A 23,367-nucleotide genomic window follows, 5' to 3' on the forward strand; every position below is an offset into this window, starting at 1 on the left:
GCCGCGTGGGCATCTTGCCATGTTCCCTCCACAGCTCTGACCTGTGTATCAGATGGAAGAATTGTAACACCCCGATATATGCCATCAGCAATAGTCTTTCTTATTCATGAATGAGGTTAGTTGGTTGGTTGGTATCGGTTTAATTTCATGGCTCACCGCCTGAATATCAACCCGCGGCAGTCGAACGACTACTTATTCATCCACATCCTCCAAAGATGTATATAGCCAACAGTGCCCTCTTTCATCGATTTCTGTACTTGCTTCACGGATTTTGCCAATTAAAAACTCACTTCAACTTCACCCCCGAAAGAAAACTAACAAAAATTGACCTTCGGCGAAGGGTATCAGCGACGCGAATTCGCACTTAGGATTATCTCATATCGTGTCACACGAGCGATATAGGTCATTGACCTAACGGATGCCATTCTCGTATCCCCCTTCTTGCGCTGTATCTCCCTACAATTTTGTGGTGTTTTGTTTTCCTGATTTGGTTGGTGCTGGGGGGAAGCTGATGTGCACTCCGCCACGCCACTAGCCACATGTGGCTGCTGCCCAAACAAGGCAATACTCCAAGTTCAATCAACCATTCTTATTATTGTAAACCGTTTCCTTCCCATCTGAATGCGAACTTAATTCTTCAACCATAAAAACTTAAGGTCTGGTAATGTCGTAAGTAAACTTAACCAAACTGGGTAAAAAAAATATTAAAAAGAGTTCGGTACCCAGGATTCCCACATGGTCACCCACTGCAGTACTAACTAGGCGATACGATGCTTGGGTATGGCAGAGCGGACGGGATGCCCCATTTTCATCGTTCTATGACCGAACACGTTGAGATGTGTCGCTGCACAGTATTTATCTAAAAGAATTTGTATTTCTGGTACCTCCACTCGAGCCGCTCCTCCGCTGCATGCCCGAAGCCACAATTACGAGGTAGCGGAGATAAAATGGTGAGTCGGATGTGTCAGACAATTTCTTATAGCTAGTGGCACTTGTAATCAGGCTGTGTCCATATGGGCCAAGCAAAGATGGTATAAGAAAACAGTGTACAAGCTCTGCGATAAACAAGATACTATAGTATAGATCATATAGCTTGTGATATCCTAGGGCCCCGTTAACCTCCATCGTGATTGGAGTGGTTGTTCCGTGGCCTCGCGCACACCCCGGAGGTGCCGAAACCGAGTGATCATGTATGAGTCGCGACCGTACAGTGACTGTAGAAACCACCACGGTGATTATTCTGCTCTCGCGCACAGATATCTAAGAGTATAGGCAGTTTCGAGATTGTCATGGATTGATTCTGGTTCTGGTGACTATAGGGGACCAATACATGTAGCTTTGGTCGGTTTCTGGTTGCTCGCTACCCCGATCCTCTTCCGCGAGGAGCAATGAACCTCCCTTAGCAGTCGAAGTAAAACCCCCACCTACTTCCGGGGAGAAACTCTAAGCGAAAAAGGAAATGTAAAGGGACCTATTCTGAGCGCTCATCCATCAGTCGGTAGGCATCTGCACTGCTTTGCGCAGCCTCGTTTTTTTCGCAGCCTTGCTTAGTCATACCAGGACGCTGAGGCTGAATGCGCGCAGGCAACCAACTGTTGCCTGCCCCATCGCTGCCTAGCGCACGAAGGAGCGTCCGGTCAACAACACCTCTCTCCTGCTCCACAACTCGACATGACTGAACCTTCGAAGATTTACATTTCTCGAGACCAGCAGCTTCTACTTCTCGCCGGCGGTTCTGCATTCTCTCTACTATTTGCGTATGGCATCGCTCTTCCCGGAGGTGTCTACCACTCGAGCGTCGCGGCGGGTTTTGGAGTAGCATGCTGCGCAGCGCAACATCTGGAGAGGAAAAAGGGGTTAGAAAGAGAATCAGCGGCAACTAGATCTTCGTCGCTCTATCAGATTTCTACAGTTACTGCTGACGCTCTTGGAGAGGGTAGGGAGGGAATGTTCGAGTGTTATACTCCTCGCCTCTTTTCCTCACCCTCTTCTTCTCACGTTCTAGGTCACTGAAAGGCGCGCGGCGCAGATACATAACAGCAACTCAACTCGCGGAACTGAGGACGGCGGCGAGCCGATAACCGCAGCGTAATGGATGATCGGCTGCGTCTTCAGTCGGTAATTAATATTAGAGATCTTTGCGCTGCTGTCGGTAGCTTGCGGGTGAATCACTGCAAGCCCATGCGCATTTCTCGGCGACATGTTTAATTTTCTTTCTACCGTCACCGACAGTATCGATGACACAATGCATGACGCCGTCTACCCAGTCTGTGCGTAGACAACGTGATGATGGCAGCCGCGCGCTGCAGGACATACTCATACAACTATCTACCCAAGTACTACGTAGGGAGCCTCAACATGGCGAAGAGAAGCGTATCTAGTATTGCCGCATACCGTGCTTTGATATTCGCCGGTGTGCAAAAGGGCGGACTCAAGAATGTAAGGGCCGAGGCGGTTTATAAGCTCGGAGGTCTTGTAAGAGCGATTTGTCTTCTGAAGGTTCTCCACCGATACCGCAGCGATCAACAGCTGCTTATATGTAGCCTGCGACTCTTCCGCTGTTAGCTTTCACACATAGTCTGGATTATCCATCAAGCCAACCACCGGAGAGCACGGTGCGGATGCGGGAGCTCGAGTGGCAGCAGTACCTTCCGCGTAAAATATACCTGCGTGACATGAAGTACTCTTTGAAGCGCGGGTATCACCGTTAATATAGATCGATTAGTGTAACTAAGATTACACTCTTCATGCACGGTCTATCCTGTTTGGATAGACTCACTGCATAAACAGTCGCTGGCTCCGGCCAGTGCGGCGGGGTTTGGGTTATGAATGTCCATCGCCGAAGACGTTTGGCGCTGGTCGAGCAACCAAGACAGTAGTTGTGCATCAGCAGCCGTGACCTGTCATTGACGGGAGGATTGCTGTGAAGCGAATGGGGGGTTGATAATGCTAGGCTGGTATTGCTCGCTCCGCATTATACGAATATGTCCATCTCGAGTCTTGTTTTTCCGGTGGTTACCTGCAAATCTAAGGGATCCTCCTTGATGGTAAACCACATGTACATAGAGGGGATCCGAATAAAGAAGGAATTCCATTCGAGACACGTCATAATTGAAGGGGCCAGCTTACCCCTCTAAATAAACCATACGTACTTATCTCCGAGAATACACACGGAAGGAGTGAGCCTGATCACCACACATAAGCAACCCCTGCCTCCCAGTACCAGGCGATACACAGCATATCTGTAAATACCTTCCCCTTACTCAGCACCCGGTCTACCCCTCGACCCCGAGCGGCCAAATCCCACAACCCGAGCGGCGAAACATACTTTCCGCCAATATCTGGGCATCCTCCCCCATTTCTTTATAAACCCGCTCCTCCTCCCCTCCTTTCCGCTCCTCAGTCACTCCCATAGGCCTTACGCCTGCGGGGCTTGGTCCAGTTTTTCTTTCAGGAGCTTTTTCCCCTGAACAAAAGCTCCTCGGTGTCCAGGCATATTGGAACACCCTCTGACGCAGGCTGTGTCGGTACACAGGCACAGCAGGCCGACGACAAGGATCCATTTGGCCTATGTCCCCCAAGCTTGTTCTTCATTTGCTTGCTTCATTGTGAAGCAAGGAGCAGATCATTCAAAATGTTTCCCCTTTTGAATTTTGTTGAACGGCGGGGGCGAAGCTAGGGTTGCAGCGTTCTTTCGTGTATAAGGGTTGTGGTGGGTTAGAGTAGGTTTGGTGGTTTTTGTGTACATAATCTAGTTTAGCGTGGTTTAGTCATCCGATAAATCGTTTATGTGTCCAACAAATCGTTTTTTGGTCGATGTTGGTCAATATACTACTCCTAAACTCAGAACGATCGTTGGATCACCCACTGGCGAAGCTAGAACGTGTGTTTAAATCGACACAGGAACAGTTTTGTCCACGTCGAGTCAGAATATCTTGGTAAGTTTTCCTTTTGTGTTTTGCTCACCCCCTCAGTCTTCTTTTCCACTTATCCCCACCGCCAGGACTCATCAGGGACTACACTGTCAGCTATGTCCAGTACATGTAGTCAAAGGGTCATGGCTTGTCTCCCTATCTTTATCTACTCACCTGGAAAAATCGCTACTGAACTACTCACCCACTAATTATCAGTGTCAACATACTCGGGCACACCTGTCCCCCGAGCACCCGCCCTCCTCCGACAATCCAGTATCCAAATATCCACTCTCCCCCGAATCCGAAAGACACCTAAATAGAGAACGCGCGCTGGTATGCCCGCCCGTCCTACACCCACGCGGCGGATCACCAAAGACAAAACACACTCGGAATGCATCCTCCACCCCACCCCATATACCTTTCGGCGGCCGCACAAAGTGGAGAAACGGGCAGAAATCTGTTCCCGGGGGAAATTAGTTTTACTTGCGTCCCACTGTTATGTTTTACAAGATACGGTTGTTATAGCTTTTTTATTATTATTTAATTTGTTGCATTACAAGTGATTATGGAAAAGGGAAATGTACGGTGATCGTTGCATACATGCATGTCAACTCCAAGATGTTGCCAGGGTGGATCAGCAGTCAGTAAAACCTACATGTACTTTACCCCCGAAGGGTTGAATCCCGCCCTTTCTTCCCTGAAACCACAGCGCAGTATAGTTCAGTGATATCATTGTGGGAACAAAGCTCGATAAGTCTACATAAGTGTTATTGATGGAGATATTTATGACGATCACTTGTCCGAAACCCCCCCCCTCCCCCCCTGGGGAGAAAAAAAAAAGAAAGAAAACGCCTGTTGGCGGGATCTCTTGGTTCTTTTGTATAAATTCTAGCATTTAGAAACCGCACGGCATGGGAGTCATATAGATATCTTTGGGCTCTGGATACGGGGCTTTCCGAAATATCATGTGGCACAGTCATACGTTAACTATCTCAAGCACTTATGGTAGTTCATCTCCGCCCGGTTACCTATTCCGAGTGGAATAGACGTGACTCTGTTCCGTTCTAGTGCGAGACGCCCTCTCCCGTTTGTATAAGAGAGGGTGGAAAATAAAGAATATCTACACAAAAGAAGAGTGGAGTAGAGTGTACTTTCTTCTCCGGGATCGGCGGTGTAGGGAAATTCAGGGCAATGAATACAGTGTCGGTGTTTACTAGGCACTTCGGGGGAGTGATGGGAGTAGAGAAGTAAATGCTGCCTAGCATATGAGTGGAGACTTTGGAAGTCATGGTCTAAGGAAAGGAAAGAGTTCTGCGCAGGTTAAAAGTGGGGTCGTCTTTAAACAGTTTCAGTTCGCGCGGTGGTGATAGTTGGGACGAGACCTCGATTTCATGTATTATTGCGTGTTCTAGTGATCCATTCGGGTGTCTTTTCGCTGCAGATGTGTAGATAAACCTGTTGAACATGCCAGCAGACCTCCTTGGCTCCCAATACCAGCGGACATGGCAGAGAGACGCTCGAGTGCGCAGAGATGAAGATCGGAGGATGTGATGTGGAGTAGAATAAAATTCATCCTTTATCGCGCTCTTCAACTCCACTGCGGACGGTAAAGCTTATCTAAATATATATAAGGTCAAGGCAGCATGATGGACAAGTATAGAGGGAGTTCTAATGGATGCCGGAGGAGGATTGCGACTTTGCGGATAAGCCATCGATGGCTACTCATTGAAACCACAAGCAGCTTTCCGTTTCTAAGATTCGGCCAGAGTGTAAGATGTATGAACCGAGAGTGTATTGATATCGTCTCTGTCGCTGGGGGAGATGGGGTACATCTACGTGGTGATATCTAGGTGTAAACGCTTCACTGCGTGGTGAAGGAAGGCCTGTATGTCTGTAACACCTTTTGAACTAACAAAGATGAGGACGAGATGAGGACGGACTGAGATGTCTTGTGTAAGAAGAAGTATATATGGCGGATATTTTGGCAAATAGAAGTAAGGGTGAGATTCGAAGTGCTCATGAGATCACTCGATGTGGTAGAAAACCGCCTGTGTTTACTCGAATTGACTCATTCCATCTCTAAACCTGTCGAATTGTTTCTTCTTGAGGAGCTGGCAGAATTCCAAAATACCATAGTCAAACGTAATTGCAATCTCATTACGTGGTTTTATCCCAGACCTTATAAGGCGTTGCCAGGCCTAATGTTATCATGTCCAAAGTCCTACTCGCGATGTTATCAACGGCCAAGAAAGCTTCCATTTTGAGCGGAATTTTACGACTAATCGCAGAAATTTTCTGCGACAATATGCGGGTCATATCGTGCTAACTCCAATTCAAGTGCTAAACGGAATAGGGAGTCTTGTCTTTCGATTTTTACCCAGTCACGAAACCTTGGAAAATGTGCTATTTATACCCTGATCTCCCCACACCGTAGACTTTCTGCACTCACAAACAATAATCTTTAATTCAGGAGGAAATAATACAGTAAATATTTTGCTAGGTATGTCCCATCATACCCTGCGTCTTCCGCTAGTCAAACTAATCTGGTTAAAGTTTTTGACGGAGCATATCTTTCCAATACAGAAAATGTCGAGTGTTTCCAGGTTAGTTGAAGTCAGAGTCTATGGCGATCACTGTTTCTAATATTTTCTAGTTTATCATCTCTAGATAGTGAGGATTGGAGCGACAAGGCCAGCGCTGCGGACACTGTCCACTCCCGAGATGAGACGTGAGTGCTTGTTTTCACCGATCATACATGCGACTAACATATTATAGCTTATCGCCCGTAAACAGTGCTGATTGGAGCGTCGCCAGTGCTACTGAGTCTGTCCTTTCTCGTGACGAGACGTGAGTACTTTTTCTAGCTGATCAAAAAACAGTCTAACATATCTTAGTCTCTCCTCTGTTAATAGCACTGATTGGAGCGTCGCCGGCGCTACTGAGTCTTCTCTTTCTCGTGACGAGAGGTGAGTACGTTTATAACCGATCAAAAAACAGTCTAACATATCTTAGCTTCTCCCCTGTGAATAGTTCCGATTGGAGCGTTGCCAGCGGTTCTGGATCTTTTCACTCTCGCGTTGCAAGGTAAGCCTCTGGTATAAGCTATCGTAAAACTTCAAAAACGGCTTTGCTAACCAAACAGTATTGAGCCAACCGAAAACATGGATCACCCACAAGACAGCGAAGTCGTTGATGAAAACGAATATACCGACGAGAGCGAAGATTCAGATGACGACGATCCTCTTGATGCACAGAATGCTAGGTAACTCTCACATTTTGCATGTTCCCAGATGGGGGAATAAACATTCTCACATGCAACAGGAGCAGGCTGGTTGCCGCTTACAACGCCGAGCCCGCACAGGAGGGAGCCTATACTTATGTAGAAATCGATGCCCCAACTGCCTACTCAGACTCTTCCATCTCTCTACGATCACTATCAACCATGACGAACGATCGCGCACCCCCCCATGTTGTCTTTGCTGGGTATCACCCAACCCTCTACTTCCGCCCCAAGACGTTCACCCTCCGCACCTCTCTCGAGCGTGCCGTCGAAGCGACCAACATGGTCCACCGCTGGGCCCACGCTCGTCTTCACATCCTCATGTTGACTCCGCCCCCACAGGTCGAGACGCCTAACCCCTTCGCCGACTACAAGTGTGCCTACGACAACGACACCGTTCGTGCCCTCAACGATGCCGCTACCTTCTACCGTCTCGCGGAGTACGGCGCTCCGGCGGTGACTCCCGAGGAGATGGTAGCAGTCTACCCTGCATCTATCTGGGATGAGAGCCCAAAGTGCTGGTTGGGTAGTGGTGGGATGGTTGGAAGACTCCTCCATGGCCTACTCTGGACCAGCTACGAGGAGAGGGAGCGCCTCTACCTGACTTATCCTGAGTTCTGGGATGTGGTCAGATGCCCGGAATGCGGGGTTCCCCGTGAGATGGGGGTTTGGTGCAATCATGGGGATATGGGAAACACTGCTTGATCATCTTCGTCGAGGTCACTTTTCTGCTGGGTTTTGTGCGGGCTTGGGTCTGTGTTCTTGGGCAGGGGAGGGATGGAATGGGGATGATAGTGTCGGAATAAAAAATATTTTTTCTTTCTTTGTAACTTCAAGCTGTATACCATAGTAGTCTACAGTGCCGTTGGGCCAAAGAAAAATGGAAACGTCATTCTTCTCTACTGCGCGCGTTTGGTGTTTGTTCTGGTTTTCTCCTTACTTATTTACTTCATTTTTTCTTTCTTTTTTCTTTCGGTAAATTTCATTATTTTTTAGATTAATGAGGGTACCACTAGAAAAATCTCTGCACCTTACCTCCAGGGTCAAGAGTGTGTACTATTCGCATCCCGGGTAACCCTGGGTGCCGCAGAGCCTCATGTAACACACAACGACAAGCCACGAACAGTTGGGTAAAAAAGCAATTACCAGACCGCCCCCAACACCTCGCGCCGGACCGACAAATCGCTGCCTGAAAGCATTCCCAATCTAAGGATGAGATATAGAAGAGCGCAATTACATCTCGGATGCTCTTCAAGGACGCATATTAAGTGTTGGGTATGTTTTTCCCTGTCTGGAAAGAAGTAATTGGTTGCTAATCCATTTACAGCAAGAAATTATGACATTGGACCAATAAAATAAACAGCACAAGACATAGCGGCAATCAGCATACGGGATTTGAATCCCACACATGAAAGCGTTCAATACTGCTTGATAGCCGCTCAGTGTTCGTGAACGGACGAACTGAATGCCATAGTGAAGATGGACGACCGTTTTGGAAGGGATTCAGGTCCAGGATGCGAGATATGGAGGCTCTGTTGAGCTTGGAGAGCTTCGTGATAGGTTCGCTGTGCCGGTAGAACGAAGGTAGGACCTAAATTGTACCTCCAAGGGTTTGGTGCACATTTGCTAAATTGATTCTCAGCGGATGAAACTCGGGGCTTTCTATCTTGTATTGAGATGCAGGGAAAGTTGGATCTAAGAGTAAAGTGGCAGGAGAGGAGTAGGCGAGGGCGTGAGATTGAAAGACTAGGAGGTTATTTACGGGAAGGAGGAGAATGGCTATCAGTTTAGAGGGACATACGTGCACGTGCTGTAGGTATGTCCTTCGAAGGTGCGTTTAAAGCTTCCCATCCTCTTAACAAACACTTAATAGTATTCGTTATATGTCATGTTAGATCGCTAAAATTCGTGAGGTGCCATAGATCTCTATTCGACTCTGGTCTTCGTTGAACTTCTTTCAAACCTAAACGAGAATGTTGAGAAGACTGGCTTTGCAAAGGCTAAAGAACCTTTAGAACTCTACTCAAGAAGACGCCTCCTCATGTCTGAATTTCAAGTGAAGTAACCTGGGACTGAAATAAAAGGCTCAGCGTGAACCGGCGAAATAAGAAAATGATTCACTGCAGACTTCGCAATCGCACAGCAGCGCTGGTTTCTTTCCTCTACAGATGCACATGCCAACGAATACTCTGGCTTGTATAAATGTATTATCGGTCTTGTCCTACGAGTTGGGTTTAATCTTTTCCAGATTGCTAATGCTATGGCGTGTTTAGTCGCTAGAGTACGGGTAGCTCAACGCTGTACGACGTTTAGACATCCGCAAACGATAATTTGTGTCGGCTTCGTCAGTGACTGTCAGAGAGGAGCTTTGATCTATCATTTGAACACATACCGCCAGCTATACGGGCTCAATATATCATTCAACTATTCGTCACACGGCGTTATTCCGATCAGGAAGAAATTGATCATTGTGGGTTATCGAACGGCGGCGAGCCCAGTAACGAAGTTTAAATAACAAGGAGGACATCCTGGATTGAGCGAATGTGCTCGCCGTGAGAATAGTTGTGGATATCAAAAACATTATTCTGCAAGGAACGTCTGTCGAGTTTTCGCCAAGCCCTAACCCTAATTGCGCCTTTACCCATCCACCTGACATAAGCAACGAACCCAACCTTGGGACACGCCAAGAAAGAAGGGGGAAAAAAATCAACAGCAGATATGACAAAAGAAAAAGTGTGAATCGCTTTTTTATTGCCCAGGCTGCTGGTGGGAAGGGGTAGAAAATGCTGCCGGTCTCTCAGCACCCCGTTGAAATGTGTGATCGCGTGCGTTGGGGTGCATAGGGAAGGGAGACGTTTATATTTCGTTCCGGGTTTCCTCAGCCACAATGATTTTTTGATAAATGTTCAAAGGTGATGGATGAACTTTAGACAGGAAACTTTGTTCGTCGGCCGTACTGAGCACTTACTCATAAGCACAACGACCTACTCGCCTACCACAAATAAGGACAATGGCCCCCAAAGTTAAGGCAATCTCTATTATCCGCAGGATAACCCGAGAGCACGCATTAGAGCTCGCCATTTCAGCCAACTGGCAATTGATTAGGGTCATCTGTTATTGGCAAAATCGAAAGCAAAAGGATTGGGCAAGGAGTTGGAGGAAATGAACATCAGAACACAGAGAGTTGCAGGATGGGGTAGGAAGATTAAAACACGTGTAGTCATGGGATACGGGCGGGTTTGTACGAAACTATGGCCTTGGATAAAATGTCTACAGAAGGAAACTAGAGGGTGTGGGCAAAGGCCGATCACCCTACTGTGTGCTGTAGTATCTGAGCCGGAAGATAGTGATACTTAGAGAACCGATTAGAAAGTAAGTTTCACTGCCGCAACACAGTCACCACCATCTCCCTTGTATTTGATTACTGATGTTGACTGTTGAAAAGAATATGTTTCCTATCGTTAGAATGAACAATACTAACAGATAAGTAGGAAGAATTAGATTTTTAGCGCCTTGGCCATTCTGTCATACAGGTCCCTATGACTTGATATGGCTGCACCGGGTCTCAGCGCTGTTTGTGTATCAGGATTAAATTTTCTTCTATTTACTGGTCCACACAGGTGTGTCCATATCGATCATCCCAGAGTCACGGACACTCCATCAGGATCTATAAAAACTGTCACACACCATACCAAAGTTCTTATAAGCGCGCACTACACCACCCATACTCTTCGTAAATGGCAAAGAACCTGTTAGGAGCCTCCCCGAACTGTTTCGAGAAAAATGATATTTTTCATCGAAAATGTTATTAGCTGGGGAATTCGTCTCTGCTAGTGCGCCAAGAACTCCCAGCCCGCCAAGAACCGCGTGGCGGCAAATTCCGTCTTGGGAAGCCAATCGGTTTGGGAGATCTCGAACTTGTCCTTGATACTGCTACTCCAGTAAGGCGGGGCCGGCATATACTCAAGTTCGGATACGTTATTCAAAGGATATCTAGGATACACAAATATGTGGCACGGGAGATTATCTTTGAATCTATGTTTTGATTTTTGAATTGTGAAATGGTAGAAAAGCAAGATATGAATTATGTTCAGTTCCTGGTGCCACTAATCCTAGCTGCTGTTGTTGTACGGGATCTCTCAGCACAGTTAATCTACTATGGTCTAAATTGATCGAGGCAGTTCCAGGAATTGTGAGATCCCATTGTCATAAACGTTCACACCCCCATTTAATATTTCGAATAGGGTTCTGACGCAATTAGAGTACGGTTCGCGACAGATGAAGCTAAATCGAGGAGAAGTCCTCAGGGCTCCCCTGGTCAGCGTTGGCCAAGCGTCACGGGTATATTTTGAAAGCGTTCCGGCGGTAGCCGCTGTCTTGGCCGATACCATCGCTTATGCTCTCGGAGCTTGGCTTGTCTCACCGTTGCCCTGGTCTGGCTGCAATTAGCATGTTCTCGCGTTTACACACAGAAGGGAATAAGCGGGAGAGATGAGATCATCCGATATCAACGCAATGCACAGGAGTACATAACGGCAAATATTGCTGATATGGTGTGTTAGGTATCATGAAAAATGATTCATCTAGATAGTTCGCAGCGTGTTGAGAGCACACATTGCATTTACCACGGAACATATGACATGATACGTGTGTGTATGTCCTTATGTTCTGCTGGTGGTTGAAGCGTGGTCCGATTTGACTCAACACAAACTCGGGCCCGAACATCGGATCCTAGATATAGCCTGGAAGACTCGGAGCTAGTAATGAGTTTTCACGGGGAGAGAAACGGATAAACAAATAACTTATAGTCAATGGGTAGTGGGGGAATCTTGAGTAGGAGAGGTTAACACGGGTATTCTGGGTGATAGCGATGGAAGAGCAGTTTCGTAGTATGTACATGTAGAAATTGAAATAAATATAGACAGGTGGTTCGGAGTTCGAGAAGCCTGATAAAAGACAATGTGACTTGGTTCTCTCAGCAGATGGTATAATGACCGCCTGTTAGGGAACAGGTCGAGATACCGGACCTCCGAATTGGTATAGTGGTAAGATCCGACTCGACTTCCTGAAAAGTGGAAAATAGATAATTGGGGTCTACGCCGGGAAGGAGGCGATGCCATTTTATAAGATAGAGATTAATAGTACGGCCATCATATGCACCCCAAAGACTATAGGTTCCGGACACCAAACCGTGTTCGAGAGTACTGGGCAGAAAGGCAGCCTAGATACTGAATGCTGCGCTAGGATATCTATCACCTTGCAGCACATTGTTCATGAGAGAGACCGTAGGATTTCAGGAAACAGAACTAGATCGGAAGGTGCCCTTCAATAGTAATTTTCTTACGTTGGGTTTTTGACAATTGCCAGAGATATGATGGATAGATCGAAGTAGATCCCCAATACAGACAAGCTCTGTAGGACACGGCTTGACAGGTATATGGTACGGCGGGCGGGGTCCGCCCTCCAAGCATTCCTAATCCACATTATATGGAGGGACAAGACGTCACTAATAATTACTAGATAGATGAAGTTCGTTCAGATTTCTAGTCGAAAAAGGTGACAATCCATAACACTGAAGTTCCATTGTCGTTATATATGAGTCTACTACCAACCCAGAGCCCCTTTCAAAGCCGACAAAAGCGCCCAAACCTCAGGATAAACTTTGTCCGCGGGCTCAACTCTATGAGTAAGTTGGAGAACGTTACCGTTCAAGACTGGGGACGGTGGCGGAGAGTTACCTATTCATGAGGCAAAACTCCTTTTGTCTGATGAATGCGAGAAAACCGCTATCCCCCAAGGAAGCAGTACGGCAGAAGCCCAACCTCTGGATGACCATACTCGGATACGAAACTGTGGCCAGAATTTACAGACTGCGATCATCCAGCTTAATTACCGGATCAGATCCAGTATAGTATAAGTCGTGGGGATGAAGGCCTCTGCTCACAGGATCAAGTCATCTTGAGCCATTTAAATTGGGGCTAGAGAAAAAAGAGCCCTATCGATTGGAAATGTCGCGGCGTTCTCGCTTTCTAGCCCCACAGATAACCCCATATGGTGGTCAAAAAACACTTATCTGGTTATTGGGAATGTAGATTTCACCGTTCGTGTAGCTGAAGTTCTTTTGCATCACTCGACTAGCCAATTCGAACTCCACCCAGTCAAAAGACACAAAGGGACCCCACCCTGCGAAGATTGCATTTATAACCAAAGCCGAGATGAGAGTACCAAAACGTCACTAAAGGCGAGATGATTGTAGCTTTAACATTGAGCGCATCGTTTTGTGAGGCTGAAGCCGCTTTGTCGTTTTTGGGGACGGGAAATAAAACTTCTCCTTCCTCTCCATCAACAAAGGAACCCCACCCTACGATGATATTGTTCATAATCCATAGCGGCAGCGAGGACAAGAAGTATCAGGAAGTCACCGAACGCGCCATGATTGTAACTCTAAAATTGAACGCATCTTTCGTGGGGCTGAAGTCCCTTTGTCGTCTTAGAGAACGGAAACGATAACATCTTATTTGTCACAAATGCCAAAGGAACCCCACCCTCCGAAGGGGCTGAGATGTAGGCGCAAAAGGTCGGTAAGGCCATGGGCATGGGGACAAAGGTAAGAATTAAAATGTTGTAAGGGCTTTGGTTTGATAGTTGTAGGCGATATGGTGGGTATACGGGGATGCGAGGAAGAAAGTCGTTTTTCTCAGTTCAAAAAGATAGGAAGAGTTTTTATTGTTGTGTGCGATATTTATTCCCCCACGGGTGGGATGCAAATTTTTAAGTGAGATCCGATAAGCTGTGCATCTAATCTTATCAGCTAGTCTTGGCATTCGTGGTGTGTGTGTCTGTGTGTGAAGTCATTTCATTTCTGATTCTAGGTACAGAATGGCCACGTGCAGTTTACACTATGGCGTAAAGAAACCTAACCCCGAGCAAGAAAAGGAAAGAAAAGAAAAGAAAAGAAAAGCAAACGAATCCCTCAAAGAAGTACAATCCACAAGCAGAAGAAAATGTACAAAAGAAAAGAAACGCAGTGTTTTGGGTAGCGGTGGTGTCGGCGGGTGGGCGGGGGTCTTGGCATTCGTGGTAACCCCGGGAGTAGTATACAACTTCCGGCCCGAAACACACACTCGCAGCACACCGAGGATAGGTTGTACGTTGACTTCGATTGTAGAAGGGGTGGGATTTGTACAACATCCGAGTTGTATATTCTTTTGCAATATTCTTTGCAAAACATATAACGTAATGGAAATTATTCCTGATAACATCATCGAATCTACAAGAATTGTGCGATAATGCTCTGCCTTTATACAACTCTCGCTACTTTCTATGTAATATATGTAAACTCAGGCAAGGGCGAGATTCATATTCTAGAGAAAACCTAACCCTAACGCAATTACACTTTGACTAATACCATATACTCGCGCGTTCATTAAATGGTCGGAAAAGCTGGATGACAACCATCGCGCCCCGCCAAAACTTGTGAACTTTTGACCACGCACGCAACCAACAACGCCGAGACCAGCCCGAATAAATGGCTGGGGGGAAATCAAAGGCAGAGGTTAAGCCCCGTGCTCGTAGGCGGGCTAAGCGGTCAAGAGAGGGACATCCTCACACAGATCTTGGCAAGAGAGGTGCTGTCATCGCACTGAAGACAGCGGGGCATAAATATCACGAAATCGCAAGAATAATCGGAGTACCAATTCAAACTGCTAGCGACATCTATAAACATGCGATCCAAAATGCCCAAGAGAACAAAGAAAACCACGATCCAACCCCTGACCCAAACCTAAACCCTGTTACTAATCGCGGTCGCCCTCAAAAGTTCAACTCAGAACAACGACAGGCCATGGTTCAACTCGCGACACGCGACGGATCACAACGGCGGAAACCATTCACCCATCTGGCTCGTGAATGCCCCTTCAAGATTTCTACTTCCTGATTTATCAAAATATTGATGGAGGCAGGTTATCGTCAACACATTCCATGTCGGAAGCCAAACCTAAGTGTCAAAAATATCGAAGCCCGATACAATTTCGCTGTCAAACTCAAAAATAAGCCTATCGCAGGATCCTGGGATGGGTGGATATGGACAGATGAGATGTACCTGATAGTAGGGGCACATTATGGCCCCGAACGTGTTATCAGAAATGGCAATGAGAAATGGGATGATGAATGTGTTGATCGGGAAAGGCCTGCACAGGTCCAAATCATGTTTTGGGGAGCGATCATATATAATGTGGCATGCAAGGACTGTCCATATTTCATATGGGAAAAAGGAGCTGAAGCAGAGAAGGAGGCGGCAGCTACTATCCTGTCATTTCAGCCCGCATCAGTTGAGAAGGCAGCTAGTCAGTTTAGAAAGGCAGAGGCAGAAAGGCGGAAAACTCTCCCTAAAGGCCAACGCCCTCGAGGCCGTCCTCCAAACCCAGCAAACCATAAAAAGCAGCTCACTAGGGTAAAAAATTAAAAGGGAGGAATTCATTGTTTCCGCTATACAGAAAAAATCATCAAACCAATTCTTCACCCTTTTTATATGAAAATGAACGAGTCAGAAGCAATAGGAGAAAGAGGCGAAATTATATTAATAGAGGATGGAGCCGGCGCCTATTGTCACCATCATGTTCAAGAGTATTATAAGAAAATGGGTATTAAGAAAATAGATTGGCCAGCTTGTAAGCCCGCGCTCTTGATATCAAATCCAAGAATCACTGCACTAACACTGAATAGCCTCACCTGACTTCAACCCTATCGAGATTGCTTGGAATATGATTAGAAAGAAGATATCAGATAGAAGACCATTTCCTTTTACCAAAGAGGCGGCAAAGAGAGCCTGGATAGTGGAATGGAATGCTATTCCTATGGAGAAGACAAACCATCTCATTGAGGAGATCAATAGCAGATCAAGAGAATGTGAGAGGCAGAAAGGGAAGAATTTATCCCCAGGTTAAAACTATTCAATTTACTATTCATATATTTACTTATTTTGTTATTCAAATTTTTGTTGTGGTAATTTTGGCTGTCTTCGTGATCAATTTCGTTGCCCTCGTGGTCCGTGGTCAATGATTTTGGCGGGGCGCGCGATGAACGCGCGAGTACTCTCTCATTAAAATGAACAATTGTATCGAATCATAGGCGTCTTATGTCAACTACTGACGGGAAGAGCGCAACAAACTAGCACACCACTCCCTCATCCCTGATACCTCTCCAGCGCTGTAGTCGTAATAAACATCTCTCAGCATCTCTCACTCCACCTCACGACTGCACCTCCCCTCCCTTATCTCCACCCTCCCCTCGCTCATCGCCACCGTCCACCTCCCCCGCCCAAGCCTCCCTACCCCGCCGCTTCTCCTCCCCATCCTCCCGCCGCCGCACTCCACCGTCCTGTCGCTCCTCTGCCGCACCACACGTTAGCCCTCAACCCAACCCAACCAAACTCAACTCAGCAAACCGCAGCTCAAGATCCAACCAAGACAACACATACCGTCAAGACTGCTCTCCAGATAATACGCCACCGCATGCGCCTCCTCAAACACACCCGGCCGCACCCCGCGCCTGCGCACCTCCTCCACACGCGCCCAGTAACCGCGCAGGTGATCCATCAAAGCCTTGCTATCGCCGCGCATGAAGGTCTCCGTGCAGCGCGGGACCGGGCAGAGGAGCTCGTCTAGCTCCGCTAACTCAGGCGGAGGAGGCCAGGTCTCACTCCCGGCGGCTGTAGCTGTGCTAGGCCTGTTGGGAGCGAGGGTGCCGTTGTACAGCTCTGCGTTAGAGTACGGTTCTCTTTGTTGAGGCTGGAGTGGGGAGTCCTCTTTGTTGGCAGTCGGGCTCGTTGATTCGGTGGGTGTGGTTTGCGTTGCGGTGTCGCGGGTGCCTGGGGGGTGTCCGGTGGGGGGCAGGTTGAACTCGGGGAAGACGGGGCGGGTGGCAGAGTTGCTTGACATGGTGGCGTTGGTGAGTGTGTTTTGTTATGGGAACCTGTTTTTCGTCAACAGAGATAGAAAGTCCGGAAAGGCTGCTGGTGTATCGAGGTTTCAACTATCACGCGAAGGGTTCAAGCTGAAACTTCAGATGTTGGCGAGATGGCACACCTGTTTTGGGAATGTGGGAAGGCTGGAGGTCAGACTGTTGGAGGAAAGAGACAATGGATTCTGGGCATTGGTGGACCTGGGAAATGAAAGGATGGAGGTTGGAGGCCCCCCTCTAACCACATCTACGTGTAATTTGCATTTCTCCTCCGAAGAATACGTCCCGCCCGTGTCGATAGTACAGCGTGTTAACACGCAAGCACAACAATAGCGCATGCCCCAATTACTGTTATTATACTCCCCATATCTCTACCATGACTGTGAAAAAATTAAAATGATAGGACCGAAGCGTGAAGAAATATATGGAATTGATAAACTCAAATGCTTGAGGGCTCGTCACCCGCTGCACAGATTACTGCTGGTGGTGGGATTTCATTATTGTAATAGCTATGAAATGCTCAACCTCTTGGCCGTTGGGTGAATACACATAAATACAAGTACAAATATTTGGATCCGGTGAGCTATTCTCAGGATCCCATTTCTATAGTTATGAGCATCTCGTGCTCAGAAGAAACCTCCTGACCCTGGGTGCTCAGTCGAACACTGTTCTGACCGCCAAGTTACTAAGACTTAGAACAAACCCCTCATTGCGGAGTCATGCACCTGCATACACCCGCACCCCTACCAATACAATCTATCCATACACCACCCTCCTCGCCGTATTCTTAAACCTCCCCGGCACCCTCTCCCGCTCCTGCAGTACACCGTTAGCAACCCCTCCAAACCCACATTCTCGCCCCGCATTACAGATATGAAATATACTCACTGGCCCACTTCAACTGCTCCAAATGCGCCTCCGCATGCCTCATCATACTATCTATAATCGGGACCCCATCCCTCTCATGTATCTTAACCTGGTTATAGAAGTAACTCGTATGGCTGATCAACTTATTCCTTGCCCCCTCCGCGGTGTCATCCCTAAATATCCTCCCGCAAGCAACTGGGCACCTTAGCACCGTTTTCTCACCCACTAGGTGCAAACGACTGGGTGCGCCCCTCTTTACAAAGGGCTCTGGCGCCGGTTGCTCTTCACCAGCTTTGTTGATAGTGCTAGTGGGAGTGTTCAGCAAATATAGATTGCTTGATGATGCAACATGTTCAGGGTCTGGCTGACGGTCCAGGTCCTCTGGCATGATAGCCTCTCTGTGAGTGGAACAAGCCTCTGGTGGGGCATTGCTAGCCTCCCCGGTGGTGGCGGAAGCACATTTCGGATATGGCTGGGGTTTCAGATGCTCCGGCAGAAGAGCCTCTTCTTCGGTGGAGGATGCATGTGCAAGATATGGCCGGAGTTCTAGATGCTCGCGCGGAATAGCCTCCCAGTACTTGGAAGGAGCATATTCAGGATATGAGTGATACTCCTGTGGTTCCAGGAACTCGGGCAGAGGAGCCTCTCCGTCGGTGGAGGGAGCCTCTGGTGGGGCATTATTAGCCTCCCCGAGGGTAGAGTGAGCATTTCTCGGGTGTGGCTGGGGTTTCGGATACTCCGGAAGAAGCCCCTCTTCGTTGGTGGAGGGTTCATGTGCAAGGTATGGCCGGAGCTCTGGATGCTCACGTGGAATAGCCCCCCAATACTTGGAAGGAGCATATTCCGGATATGAGTGATATGGCTGGGGTTCCAAAAACTCGGGAAGAAGAGACTCTCTGACAGTGAGAGGAGCCTCTGGTGCGGCGTTCCCGGTGACTCCAGTGCCCGACGATTCAGCCGGGTAGAGTACTGGGAGGACACCCAGAGTCGGGGAAGTGGATGGAGTTTTTGGTGGAGCGTCATTGGTGACTGCAGTCTCGGAAGCCTCAGGCGGGTAGAGCTCAGGAAGAACATGACTAGTAGGAGAAACCATTTTGATGTACCTTGGGCCGTGAAGGCAGGATAAGAAATACGAGTACAGTTACAGCGAAGTCGAGGTCAAAAGGACGGAGGGTCCCCTGGCTGGTGTATGGTGATAGCTAATTTCCCCACTTGCTATTATAACTCTTACAGTGTCATTATTGGATACTTGAGATACCACGTAGTGAACACGTACCTTCAAAGCTCCAGTCCCGAACACCAAGAACGAGTGATGATCCATGAGGTACGGCTTTGCGGGCGAATGCGCAGCATAGCATGGTGAATCCGGAAGGTAAAAGTAAAACTAGATTAATCGGTCATTAGTAAAGGATCTGCTCTAATGCTACCGTGCGATCATTATTTTCCCAGAGTACAGCTGACGCGCAGGATTACAAGAGGAATAGAGTCGGCCCTTGAGAATTGTATAATCTTTTAAATTTTTTGGGTGTTCAATCGAATATAGATAAAGAAATTTGTGATTAAAGCATTGTACCGATTTCTCCTGCCTATGTTAGCATCTAGCGGGGGAGGGATAGAGTTGTTTAAAATTCACTTTATCGCAGAGCTGTGTAGATTTTATTTCGCCCTGCGAGCACAGACATTGTCAAGAGGAGAGGAAAAACACTGTGATCGTACTTTAATCGTAGAGCATGTGCACAAATGAAAGAGCCTGGGTCCTCCTTAGACTGAATTTCCGACAAGCGAGACAGCTTTGAGCTCGGGACCGCGGCATACGTAATTGCATCTAGAACGGAACTTGCTAGAGATTCATGCGGGCTGGTAGAATAATAGCTGCTTACGTGGCATCTGATTCATCGCACATACAACGTCAACTCACCGGGCTTCTCTTCTTTTCCTTCTGCATCTCGGACATTCTTTGTGTACGATTTTATTTAGAGCACCTTCGCTCGTTACACCAAACACGACTAAGTACAGCAGCGGAATAACATGAAAGACAAAACGACCAAACGAACTTGACCAAATTTGATGAGCCGTACCGTTTATCCACAGCTGCGTAGTCTAGTAACGACGATTCCTGTTATACTCTGCTTGTCGACAGACCCCATTACGGACATGCCTGTGCATCGTGTCCTTATCGGGAAATTCTTCCAAGCACCTGCAACAATGCGGAATAACAGCAACACGCTTGCTACCATGGGAAAGGCGGTCCTTCTTTCCCTTCCTATTGACGGGGCGCTCGTCGCTCATGTATGTTTCCGGAACCTGGAGCTGCCTCATCGGGGGAGAGGAATGATGAGCGATATAAGACTCTAGGTTGGAGGTCAGTAACCACTATAATCATATCTTTGAGTTAGTATAATTACTCACCTTCCCATCTAGGTTCTTCTTCATAGCTACTGAGAGTTGGCGAGGAACACCCTGGCTTGGTGGAGAACGAGTTCACGTCTCTCTCATGGCCAAATGAAAATTCGTTGGCTATCCCGCGGATTCTCATTCCTTCACCCCTAGGGTGGTCGGATGCTGGCAGATTGAGGTTAGCACTCTTTGAGTATTCTTGAGAAAGGAAATTAGAGGTGAAGCTCACCGCTTTGATCATCCGAGCTATGAGTTCTGGACCCTCTACTGGTACGTTGATGAGATGAGGCCTCATTTCTAGAGCCTTGGCCCTGCTCACCGGCGGAGACCCCGTTTGCCAAATATTTCTTTGGCATCGAGTTGACCGACGAATTGTCAGTGATATGGCCTGCATATCATTAGCACACGAAGTAGAGAGGTGAATCATAATTGCAATATACCTGTAATACGATCCATGCCAGCTTGAAGGCGATATCTGTTGACGAATGATCTCGCCGCGAATGGACCTTCCAGATAGGGTATGCCACCATTCGCTAAACCACTGTCAATAATCTGGTGTTTTATTCATGTCTTTATCTGATGTTCACCAACCAGCTTCTCGGGCAACCTGCACAATCGTTTCGGCGACAAACTCCAGAGCAGAGTGCTGCTCTGGGCACATGCCACGGGTTTCACCCAGGTATCTGACTCTGGCGTTGGGAGTAAAGTCGATCTCCTCCATGATGATACTGTGAAGTAGTCAACTGCCAACTCGTCTGATGGGGAGAGAGGAGTAGTGGAAGAGACTTGGAGTTATGGAGGGTCATTGAATGTAGGGTGGGCTCTGCCATCTGTTTACTGGCACTAGAGGGGGCTTCTGGTAGCTGGAGGTAGAAAATGTATGCTATTTTCGTGAGATGAGAAATGCCTCATACTAGGTCAAAAGGTGTACCACTGCCGGACATAGTGGATGCTGCATACTGGAATGAGTAGGAGGTTAAATACTTTGAGCAGTCTTGATTACGATCTTGTTCAGACATCAATTACTCTGGACCTTGTCCTCCGGCGAGGGGATTGTTTACATAGCTCTATAGGGACAAGCTGGTGTTCCGTAGGGTCCATCACCAGGGCAACGGAGCAACCAAGCATTCTATTATACCAAGCTAGGGAGATATCCTTTAGGGAGAGCAAGTTGAACTTGATCCCTGTTGAAATCCGACGTACCTGCATATTGGAGAAATGTTGTGGGGCATTGTAATTTGCCGATGGCTGCATTTGCTTCAGTTCCTGGTTTACTCCGGGACTGGTGTAGAGTCCTACGGAGTTGATTCAGGCTCTACTGGGTACGCTGGAGGTGACCCACTTGACCTTTTTTGGACCTAGATTTCGGCAGTTTCACTTCCAGAACCGTTCTCTCTCCTGTCAATTCGCTCCCAAATACGGTTTGTTCTTCGTGCGCGAGGAAGGGGTGATTCCCCTTGATATTCCTCTCGAGGCGTAACGGGAGTTGCCAACCCGGAGGTGTGAATACATCCCGTATTGGTTGCCTTTCTCGCAGGAACATATTTCTTGCTTACATGCATCACCTCGGCATTTTCAATTGAGAAAGAAGGAATTCCCGTAAAATCACTACACTCCAAACATAGATCTAAGGAGCCCGAAAAAACATATCAGCAGAACGCGGTTGATCTTTAGTCCGCGGAGGTCAGACGCCGCAACTAGAAATGAAAGCTAATATAAGGGACTAGGCCAGAATACGCTAATGTCCACTACCTAATATCAACTTACATAGAACAAGTGGCCTTTTTACTCACGCAACTCCATCCTGTGTAAGATCAGGAACCAATATTCTTAACTTATCATCACATAAGGTCCGAAGGTTGAGCCTCAATGGCTTGGCAGTCTAACCCGATCCCGAAGTATGTTTTGAAAGTAGTACCCGCACGCAAAAGCGGGTAGCTGTGACTACAGCTTTGAGCATTAATTCATGGCGTTAGTAATATGCTTCCCCGATGAGAGAATCCATGTTCATCTTTTGTTTTATCTTCAGTCTTCTGAGGGCTACATGTATTTACGGAGGTGGCAGAATATTGAGGGTTAATCGGACGTCGACTAGCGTATCTTTTGAACCAAAACGAATATTCTCTACAAGCCTTGTCATCTTTTCGGGACTCAACCTACTATGATGTACGGCTCTATTCTCTATTTTATACTACGGGGTGCATTTTTTATATGAGAGGCTTGGCAGCCACATATCCTTTAGCGGGGGCTTCCATCTGCTTTTTAACATTAATTGAGAGTGTGGAGGAGGATGTCGATATAGATTCGTGTGACACTCTATGATTCGTAAATTTCAAGATCGGCGTTTTTTTGTATCAAAGCGTAAGCTGTGTAATGCAGCGTTGAAAGACCACCGAAAACCTGTGCTTACGTGATCCATGCTGCTGATTATCGCCGGATCCTGTTTAGACTACCCGGTGAGAATACATTCCGAGTTTTTGCTTCTCATCTGAAGTAGTGAATGTTTCTATCCAGTTTCCGGAAATCTCCGAGTGACATACATGACAATATAAAGCCGAGACCTATCCACTTCCGAGATCCGAGCTTTGAAAGTGATGAAATAGAATTAAAATTGAGGATATCAAACTGTGATGTTCTTGATACACCGTCGAAGAGATGAAGCTCCCCTGGCTCACGAGAATTTCGACCATGGTCTCTCCCGGGGTGATGTAAATAATGAACTGTATTATGCGACAAGAATTGACCGGAACCTACATGTAGACCAACCTCTTTTACCATCTTTGATGCTGTAATGTTTGTTTTCCTCTCATGCTAGACTACGAGGGTGGCTATATGAAAGGCGTTAACAAAGCACTGCGATAACTATAAGTAGAGACAGTTTTATTGTAGATGAACCAATTGAATATGCATATAGCATGATAAAGTAGGATACACGAAGACATGATACAA

At 47.2% G+C, this 23,367-nt stretch overlaps 7 protein-coding genes across 7 annotated transcripts; 3 read left to right on the forward strand and 4 right to left on the reverse strand.

The window, feature by feature from the left end:
* Positions 1-1,471: 1,471 nt before the first annotated feature.
* Positions 1,472-1,822, reverse strand: LAJ45_01096 (uncharacterized protein; the record flags this gene model as incomplete). Its single annotated transcript, XM_046110694.1, has 1 exon — positions 1,472-1,822. The coding sequence occupies one exon, from the start codon at positions 1,820-1,822 to the stop codon at positions 1,472-1,474; it is 351 nt and encodes a 116-aa protein (XP_045975872.1).
* A 4,678-nt stretch (positions 1,823-6,500) lies between these two features.
* On the forward strand, positions 6,501-7,899 carry LAJ45_01097 (uncharacterized protein; the record flags this gene model as incomplete). Its single annotated transcript, XM_046110695.1, has 7 exons — positions 6,501-6,517; positions 6,568-6,642; positions 6,708-6,761; positions 6,809-6,880; positions 6,945-6,998; positions 7,057-7,176; positions 7,236-7,899. 7 exons carry the CDS (start codon positions 6,501-6,503, stop codon positions 7,897-7,899), a joined length of 1,056 nt encoding a protein of 351 aa, XP_045975873.1.
* A 6,823-nt stretch (positions 7,900-14,722) lies between these two features.
* On the forward strand, positions 14,723-15,130 carry LAJ45_01098 (uncharacterized protein; the record flags this gene model as incomplete). The annotated part of the gene is made up of 1 exon (XM_046110696.1): positions 14,723-15,130. The coding sequence occupies one exon, from the start codon at positions 14,723-14,725 to the stop codon at positions 15,128-15,130; it is 408 nt and encodes a 135-aa protein (XP_045975874.1).
* A 702-nt stretch (positions 15,131-15,832) lies between these two features.
* LAJ45_01099 (uncharacterized protein) lies at positions 15,833-16,139 on the forward strand (the record flags this gene model as incomplete). Its single annotated transcript, XM_046110697.1, has 2 exons — positions 15,833-15,863; positions 15,919-16,139. The coding sequence occupies 2 exons, from the start codon at positions 15,833-15,835 to the stop codon at positions 16,137-16,139; spliced, it is 252 nt and encodes an 83-aa protein (XP_045975875.1).
* Positions 16,140-16,443: 304 nt separating this feature from the next.
* Positions 16,444-17,132, reverse strand: LAJ45_01100 (uncharacterized protein; the record flags this gene model as incomplete). Its single annotated transcript, XM_046110698.1, has 2 exons — positions 16,444-16,583; positions 16,673-17,132. The coding sequence occupies 2 exons, from the start codon at positions 17,130-17,132 to the stop codon at positions 16,444-16,446; spliced, it is 600 nt and encodes a 199-aa protein (XP_045975876.1).
* An 887-nt stretch (positions 17,133-18,019) lies between these two features.
* LAJ45_01101 (uncharacterized protein) lies at positions 18,020-19,114 on the reverse strand (the record flags this gene model as incomplete). The annotated part of the gene is made up of 1 exon (XM_046110699.1): positions 18,020-19,114. One exon carries the CDS (start codon positions 19,112-19,114, stop codon positions 18,020-18,022), a length of 1,095 nt encoding a protein of 364 aa, XP_045975877.1.
* A 1,007-nt stretch (positions 19,115-20,121) lies between these two features.
* LAJ45_01102 (uncharacterized protein) lies at positions 20,122-21,139 on the reverse strand (the record flags this gene model as incomplete). Its single annotated transcript, XM_046110700.1, has 5 exons — positions 20,122-20,372; positions 20,431-20,583; positions 20,648-20,806; positions 20,859-20,951; positions 21,010-21,139. The coding sequence occupies 5 exons, from the start codon at positions 21,137-21,139 to the stop codon at positions 20,122-20,124; spliced, it is 786 nt and encodes a 261-aa protein (XP_045975878.1).
* Positions 21,140-23,367: the final 2,228 nt, after the last annotated feature.

This window comes from Morchella importuna, assembly GCF_003444635.1.
Source record: "Morchella importuna strain M04M26 chromosome Unknown Morimp01GS002, whole genome shotgun sequence".
Taxonomy (NCBI): Eukaryota; Fungi; Ascomycota; class Pezizomycetes; order Pezizales; family Morchellaceae; genus Morchella; species Morchella importuna.